General features: G+C 33.0%; 1 protein-coding gene across 2 annotated transcripts in view; it reads right to left on the bottom strand.

The window, feature by feature from the left end:
- The window catches only part of LOC126810493 (protein eva-1), a 107,707-nt gene extending 99,123 nt beyond the window's left edge, over positions 1–8,584 (bottom strand). Inside the window, exon 1 of one of the 2 annotated variants that reach the window (XM_050535587.2) lies at positions 8,232–8,584. In XM_050535587.2, coding sequence (XP_050391544.1) covers positions 8,232–8,322 — 91 coding nt within the window. In that variant the 5' untranslated portion in view covers positions 8,323–8,584. The remainder of the gene's footprint in view (positions 1–8,231) is intronic. The other variant, XM_050535586.2, reaches the window with a different exon arrangement.
- Positions 8,585–8,962: the final 378 nt, after the last annotated feature.

Raw genomic sequence — 8,962 nt, forward strand, 5'->3', positions numbered from 1 at the left:
CCTTGTGGGCATTAATGTTTGAAGGAAATTCAAGTTCCCTGTGGTGTGATGTTATTTCTTGTACATTGACAAATATGTACATGCATGATAATACCTGGTAGAGTCATTACGTCATTAATACTTTGTTTCGTTTTATTGTTGTTGTTGTTTTTTTTTTTAATTTTTCAGTCTTACGTAATCATTCCACTGCAGGTCACGTCAATAAATGATTCATTTGAGATTTCAATCATTGTGGAAAAATCCACCAATGATTAATTTCTACTTCCTTGATCAGTATATGAAAGAAGACATAGACTGTATGTCAGTCAAGATAATACCCTTTGAAGCAATATAACAAAACTTCAATTGTAACATGGGTTATTTAAAAAGGAATCAATTCAACCACATTTCAAATATTGCATTTCAAACTGACCAAGTGACTTGTGGGTAATATATACAGGGTTATCTTCGATGAGTCAGGTCACAAGATTCATTCCTTGTGCCAACAGTTTTTATTGACTGATGATTTAAGTTAAACCTCACACAGAATATCAAAGCTACTGATCAACATTCACTAAATATTTTACTCTAGCTTATCACCTGCCAAAATCATTGTTGACAAAAAATCACCATTTCCATTTCTATTTTCAGAGACTGTAACTGATTCAAATCTCTTTATGCCTTATCGGAAGTAAAACATTTAAAAATATACTGGTATTTTAATTCTTTTCAAGAAAATAACAAAACGTGGATGAAGTCTGATCTCTTGCAAATATAGCCCCTTGGCCGACAGCTTAAAAATTTCTTTTGTTTCTTCGTCATTCTGCATTCCATCCGAATCTGGTATTCATGTTAATTACTATAAAGGAGACAACAATAAAATATATAGAGACAAGTTCATGCATACTATCAAATTTATAGAGTTTTTGGTATTTTAAAAACTGTTTTGTTTATTGCAAAGGCATTTAGAATAAAATGTTGATTTTCTCAAGTTATCTGGCAAAAGTAAACTGCAAAAAATGTTTATAGCAAAGGCGTTTAAGAAAAAAGAACACATCAAAAAATGATTAGCATAAAATAAACAGAAGTTGGGTTGGTCACAAAATGTAACACAACCGGGATAATGAATTGCAATAGACATTTTGAATGAAGATTTGATCCTCAAAAGAAAATGATCAAATTAAAAAGTAACAACACTTTGTCAAATTCTTTTCATTCTCTAGAGAGATTTAACATCTTGGACAAATGAATTAAAAGGAGGAGAAACGCCCAAACTATGTTCTAGTTTGTTAGACATCAAAGACATAGACTAATTTGTTACAAAGGCTGACCAAAGGCCTTGGTCATTTCTTGTGTTGGTGAAGACAGCAGGGTAAATACCAGATGTTTCGGGTAGAAATGACCAGTGGTCAGCATGCCCTGATTGTTATTGATTATGAATACTGAAACCACATTGTTTTATGATAAACCATGTTGCAATCATAATAGACATAAGTTAAACATCTAAACAGGAAGCTCCTGTTTACATCTAAGCTCTAGACACTTTTAAAGCTTTTACCTTCAGTTATTCTTAAACATTCAAGTTATCCATAAATGTATATAAAATTAATCTAAATGTATATATTTCATAGTAGTATAGAAATACGGAAAGCTGAAAATGAAGGAAGAGTGAATAAACCATTTCATACTGTTATTACTATTATTTTGTGTGTAATGTTAATCTGACTAAATGTACGTGTATGCATGCTGTCCATAAACGATGGGGGGGGGGTGTATTTGGATGGCTGAATGGTTAGCATTTGAATGCTGTATCATAAGGTCTGTCATTGTGTCAACTGGTGTGGTTTCGATTCCCCGGTTGTACGTGACAAGGAGTAGGGTCGCCTGTCCAACCTCTGGTTTCCTCCCACTGCTAAAGACCCATATGCGAAAGCAAATTATTGAAATTAAATTGAACCATGTGTTAGTCCTGAAATGACCTAGTTTGTGATAAGTGGACGTTAAACCCCATTTCTCTCTCTCCCCTTAATGGATGTTTTTATACAATAAACAGCTTGATTTTTACTATTTTAGCGCTTTTTTTTTTTAATTTTATCTTGATTATTGTTACTTTTTTTGACGTTCTAACTAATGACATCAATTCTCTGCTTTATTATGAATTTGTTTTTCATTTTGAGTAGAGCCTGTATCATTACAAGCCTGGGGCTGTACTACACAGTGGATGCTTATGACTGGTCCTCGGATCCATTCACTTCATTTGATATATCTATTTGTTGTTTTTTGCTTGATATGTTGGTGTAGTTGGCATGTCTTGTTCGCAGGTTTGTCTTGACGGTGTAGTTTGCATGTATGGATGGTTTATCACTACTTTATTACAGTTATATCCATCATTTTATCTTATGTTTTGTTCTAGAAAATGAGCATTATCATGTTTACAAATGACACTTCCTGTTTGCTACCTTGAACCATCGAAGAGGCTTCGATCGTCTTCAGAATTCTAAACAGACCTTCGTTCGTACTGCTAATCAGGTGCCGTACAATTTTCTCCTTGGTGTTTCTGTCAGTGTTGCTTGTGCATCCAAACGGTATATAATGACGATCATTTCACAGATTTCTTGTCAGGATTTTCACTTGGCGAAGTATGGCTCCTTCAGAGAGCAAACTAGGTCGTTTCTGAATTCCATCGTCTTCGAGGGCAATGTAAGGCTCACAATATGAGCCAACATTCCAGAGGAATAGTGTTTTATTTAAATTAAACACATGATCCATGTCACATGTTAAATTGTCTGGGAAATGTACAGTAAAAGAATATGAATTACTGATTTATTAAAAAAGGCCTTGATCATGGGATCACTTGTGGCTGAAAACTTATAAAGAACGCTTTGCGATGGCAAAGTTTATTTTCATGATGATTTATTATAATTAGTAATGATTTAATCCAATAACGGATTATCGTCAATTTCGCCTCTTCGTGATTAATTCACTCAAATGGAGACACTGTCGTCTCTTTTATTATTGTATGTAGAATATGAGATAATGTCTTCCTTTTGACAAACAATTCCAGAGAATGTTTGTGTCTATTTTCACCTGTGTCAGCATTCATCCCTCATTCTTACCGTGCACATTGGCATGCACGTTAAAAGTAGGCTGTAGTGCCGCTGCCCGGGAAAAATTTCCCTCATAGCACACTGTATGGCGTATGCCCTTCTTCATTGGAGCAGAACAGTAGGACGTTAAACCACATTTCATTTCATTTCATTTACGATTCGGCCTATAGGTTAATGTTTATTGACCATTCTTTATTTTATGTTGTTATTTTGTTATCTAAAACACATTTTGAGATATAGACGTACATAATAAATAAAAAGTAAATAAAACACTTTGTGTATTTCATTTGCCTTCATTTCTCTTAGCACACAAATGCAGCCATCCAGCATATGAAACGCTGGGTCTTTTTGAAATGACAGGAGGTCTTTATATACCAGTCAAATCCACTTATTGACTTTTCATAGCATTCCTAGGCCCTTCCTGAACACTTGGGTTTTTTGTTTAGACTAAGAGCCGAAAAGCCAACGGCCTTAGTAGGTTTCCTTTCCCCCATTCCCTTGGCCTTTCCATGATACTTTCACGATATAGAAATACCCCATTAGAAATGGGTTTTGAATTAAATAACTGAGAAGTGCCGAAAGGGATCGTGCACTGGGCCATATAGGGGGTGGGGGGAAACAGACTTAATACTGTCTAGCAAGGGCAAGATTGTCTTCCGACGCCCCTTTCTATTACATTGTTGCCAGGATACTTGACTCCTGTTGCATTCTGGCGAGATGACGTCAGGATAGTGCCATGCATTAAGACCTTTCCTGTTACACATTTAATGTGATCCTCCTGCACTTACTTATCTTATCTGGACCGCCACTTCCAAATATTTTTTGATAACGACAGTGGAAACCTAAATTCTGGGTTGTTACATGTAACCCGCTGTAAGTATTTCTTTGAACAGAACAAACCTTTTAACATGAACTAAATTATTGTTTATCATAACAATATGCCAATTGAAAAATACTATGCTTATTGCTTTAAAATAGGTCAGAAAAATACTATGTCATAGGAGATATAACATATGATCTTTAAAAGACCCATGAAGACACACAGTGAATGTACTCATTCCACTGGGGCAAAGCTGCCTCAATCTATTTACTCAATAAAAATAGGTGCATTGTCAGTGTGTTTTTAATCAAAGGGGAATGCAGGGGTATTCTGACAAAAATCCTTAGGTACACAATACAACGATTTAGAATGCCAGGACAATTACTATCTCCTTCTAGTAATAATAGATAGATATATTTGAACCAATAAATAACAATATAGATAAGTATTTGATGTAGGTATAGTGTATTTGTTGTAACATCTATATGTGTATCAAATAACAGTGAAAAAATACAATAAATGAAATCAAGTAAATAAGTAGTTTAATGAAGCTTATCTAGCCATTGGCAGAAATGATAGACTATCATATTAAATGTCTTCTTCAATTTATGAAACAAATAAATCATATAGAAGACAAGTTTCATTCAACCATTGTTAAATATTTAATTTGTCACTGGCCTGTGTGCTTTATTTATTCTGTCTTAATATTATTAATAGAAAATAAAACATTATTAAACCCAAGGAAAAATTTGAAAACAAATGGTAGATCTTATAAAAGGCTAATTTAATACTTTCAGCACATCTTGAATCTCTTATAAAATACAATGTGTGAATGTAAAATCCCTAAAAAGGAATATCAATCCAAAGATTGTTCAATTCTGCTTAGTATTTACCAAGGTACAACAATTTCAGACCATTGATAGGAATTTGAGGGACATTGTATAAAATCCTTTATAAACCACACTACTCTAAAAGTTGAATCAGTCAATAGTTACAAAGGTATGATAAATCGAAAAATTTAAATCAAACATCACCCCCTAAAATGATATAATGAAGCCAGCATCACCTACAGGTATAAACATTAGGTAAAATCTTCTGATGGTTTTTTTTAATCCAATGGAATCCATCAATCTGAGTAAGCCTATATTTAAAGTAGCTAAGTCTCTAACTCAATATCATCCAAAATCTTCAACATTGAAAACACGATTTATTTGTCAAATTAAATCAACATTCATGTTGTGATCTTACCGGAAAAAGATGGGCTTTTGATATCCAATATTCAAGACAAAATAAACATTTTACCATTGGTACACGAATCGTGTACCATAATGCGCTTCAGCCCCAGTTGTATCAAGAGACTCGAGGGACGAGGCTAGACACATTGCACCAAATCAAACGGCCTATGTAGACTGGAATAACCAGATGCTAGAAATTTGCACTCGCTTGAGACTGCTGGCTTATTTCGCCGAACATAACTGATTTGAAATTGAAGTAAAAACGGAAACCATTGAATGTAAATCATTTTATATACATTCATATTACAGTATTATATGCGTTGCGACCCACTTTTGTCAATTTCTAGGTCCCAAATGTTAGCGATTTAGCTCCTTTAAGCTGAGGAAATCAGGTGTAAAGCCCGATTTGTAAATTCAATGTCTTAGCCAAGCTCCAAGCCACCCCCATTCCCCCCACCCCACTCCCCAGAAAATTACCACAATTACAGATAGATATCTCTCTCAATTTACAACTTCAAAACTAAATCAGCACATTAAAATTAAAACCCATATCCAGAGGTCAAGGCATTTCATGGATTCTGATCCTCTCCTTTTTAAGAGGGATGATAGATGACCCCTATTTGATAAAAGTGTCTATATTCACACTGTGTTGAATGTAGTCAGACATGATATAACTTATGGTCTTTATTAGAAGAACAATATTGAACAATATCTTACAATCCTTTACACAGACACTTTAGAACAGGGTCAATCAAACCAAATACCTTCAATACAGCTGCTGTATAATGGTTCATAGAGTGCTCTATTTATACTAATCCTTTCTCAATATTCCTTAACTATTTTGTCAATTTTCCAACATTTCTAATACCGCAGGTATTCATTATTATCAATAATCTCTTTGATATTATTTCTTTATACATTTATTTTGGATACAAAATATTTTGAATAATAAAACTCCAAAAATAGAGACTCAATAGATGAGTGTATGTCATAATAGAAACCATAAAAGGCTCCTCCAACTGAATGAAGTTCTTAATAAGCTCGGACAGGTCTAGTGTGTGTGTGTGTGTGTTTGGGCATGGGTGGGGGGGACACACCTATCGTCTCCCCTCCCCCTATCATACATTATAAACATTAGTAATAGCAACCAAATAGATGTAAATAATGATGTAGATAGAAATAAAAAAATCTACATTACATCTTTGTGTAGTTTGTCTTGTCAGTAGGTTTGGTTGGTTTTGTTTTGTGTGTATTGCGGTTCCCCTGCACTTACTGTATAACAGTAGAAAAACTCAAAATTATTCTGGATAAAGAAGAACATTGTTATAAACAAAGTTCGTATTATATATTTTTCTTTCCATATACTTGGTAATCTATGGTAATCATAAGACACACAGATAATAAGATGATTTTATAAGTGTTTGGATTGTAAAATATAACTATCAAAAAAATATTAATTAGTTTTTCTTTTGACCAGAGCTTTTCTTAAAATTACGGGAATAAGATTTCTAACTGCAATATAGATCATATTTTTCAATTCAAGATGCATTATGTAAGCGCTAAATCTGCCTGTTACAGGGTTTTTATTTAAAAATGGAGAAATGAAGCTGAGTCTCTATTAACAAAACTTCAAACAGTGATAACATCACTTAGAATTAAGTAATTTGAATGAAATTTTCAATATGTTAATTTTGAATTATCTATTATAGCCAGTTCTTTATCTAAATCTTACATAATGCATCTTTTAATAATCAATTTGTACAAGCATGTCATACCAAATTCTTGGTGCTGTAGAATCTGTCAATTGACTAATCATAGACCAATGTTCTCAGATTCTATATCAAGGAGTGTATGTAAACAATATAATTACGGGGTACTATCTCTCTACAGTCCACTCACTATAGTCATGCTCATTACTATAATGATTGTACTAAATGGCCATTACAAATGAATGTACCTGTCTAGAATAGTAAACTGTTTAATAAATACTGGTTGATGACACAATAAACTAAATAAAGATGTGACCTGGACATCAAAATTTTATCTGTATTTTACACAGGTAAAGGGTGTATGTGCAGTGAGCAACTAACTAGAGGTCTGTTATTTAGATTAATACAGTTCGAGACAGGACATTTAATTCATCTCTCATTTCCAAGTCATCAGTTTCACTGTTTTCCTTTTATGCTGAATGCCACTTTATCCCTTAGTAATGTCATGTAAAAGCATTATAGTCAATCTATTTTATAATAAGAGAATATATTCAATTTATCTTATAAGAGAATTTAATTCATTCTATTCTATACAAGAATATATTCTATCAACCAATCTATATAAATATGTTATAGAAATTGCATTGGATAGAAATAACAGAAAAGATGTTTTAAAATGAAATGAATTGGGTTGAACATGTCCATTTTAGTCATATTGAGACTAACACAAGGGCAACAATCCTAATAATTCATTATAAGATCCATTGTAGGACACTTTTCTTGCTAGTCTTTTGAATGTTATGACTAACAAAGTTTACAAAAACCTCCACATTTCTCAAATAAAATGCTTGAAAACTTCAATTCTTCACTTAGTTGGCTCCCAAAGTAACATTTGCTTAAGAAAGTGACCATTTTGAGAGACAATCAATAAACATTGCCCAAGCCGATTTCAGTTCCTCACTATGAATCATGATAATAATATTGCAACTTTATAAGATTGTCAACACCTTGTATAAACAAAACTAACATCTGTAAGCTATACATGGATCCTGAACTTTTAACAAGGTGTAATTTCATTTCCAAAATATCCTGGCAGGTTGTTATTTTTTAGTGACAATTTAAAATATTTATTTATATATAGGACAATGTTATGCATATAGAATAACTGGCATATATTATTTCACAATTAAATATTTCTTATTGAACAGTTTATATCCATTTACTGAATGTATAATCCCTCTTTCATAGATCAAAGGTATGGCATTCTCACCACATAATAAGATTGATTTTACGCTTGTTAGAACTATGAGTATATATTCCACCTCCTAACTAATCTTGTACTATTCAACTTTCTTGAAAATTTGTTAATATTAATACTTACCAATATCAAATTTTTCTGCCCCCCGTGAAATATCACACAGTACTGTCAATATAACAAAACACAAAGTTAACGGTAATCCTTTATCACTCATGTTTGGCCCTGACAAAACTTTTAGGACCCATTAATCCATTGACAGTAAAAGTTCTATATTCACTATGAATGGTTGTGTCATGTAAATACATTATTACACACACACATGCAGTTTTTAGGTCTATTCGTCCATATTTTTAAGTTACAGTAATAGTCAACGTTAATCCAACTTGGTCAGTGAAAGCTGGAGGCAGTGTCATCCCATTTACTACGTGAAACCATAAAAATGTAGCGGTAAAGGCCATGTGACATAAACAAGTCCGTGTGGTTTGTGAATGGGCGGAGTCAGTCACACAGCAAACGCGGGAAAAACTATCGCGTACAACTACTGTCAGATTTACAGTAAACACCTAACAGTCAACACGGAAGTGGAGTTTTAATATTTATCGAAGGTAATACAATACTAAAGCGCTCAGATAATTTTGGATCTTTTATGATAATTGCATGTAGTTGACTGACTGTCTTTAAATTTAATTATATTAATTAATTTAATTAAACTTGATTAACTTTGTGATCTGACCAGATTCGAAATGAGAGTGTGTGTCTCTTAAAGGAGCTAAATCGCTAATATTTGGGATCTAGAAATTGACACAAATGGATCGCAACGCATATAATAATGTAATATGAATGTATATAAACTG

The sequence above is a fragment of the Patella vulgata genome, chromosome 2, assembly GCF_932274485.2.
Source record: "Patella vulgata chromosome 2, xgPatVulg1.2, whole genome shotgun sequence".
Classification (NCBI taxonomy): Eukaryota; Metazoa; Mollusca; class Gastropoda; family Patellidae; genus Patella; species Patella vulgata.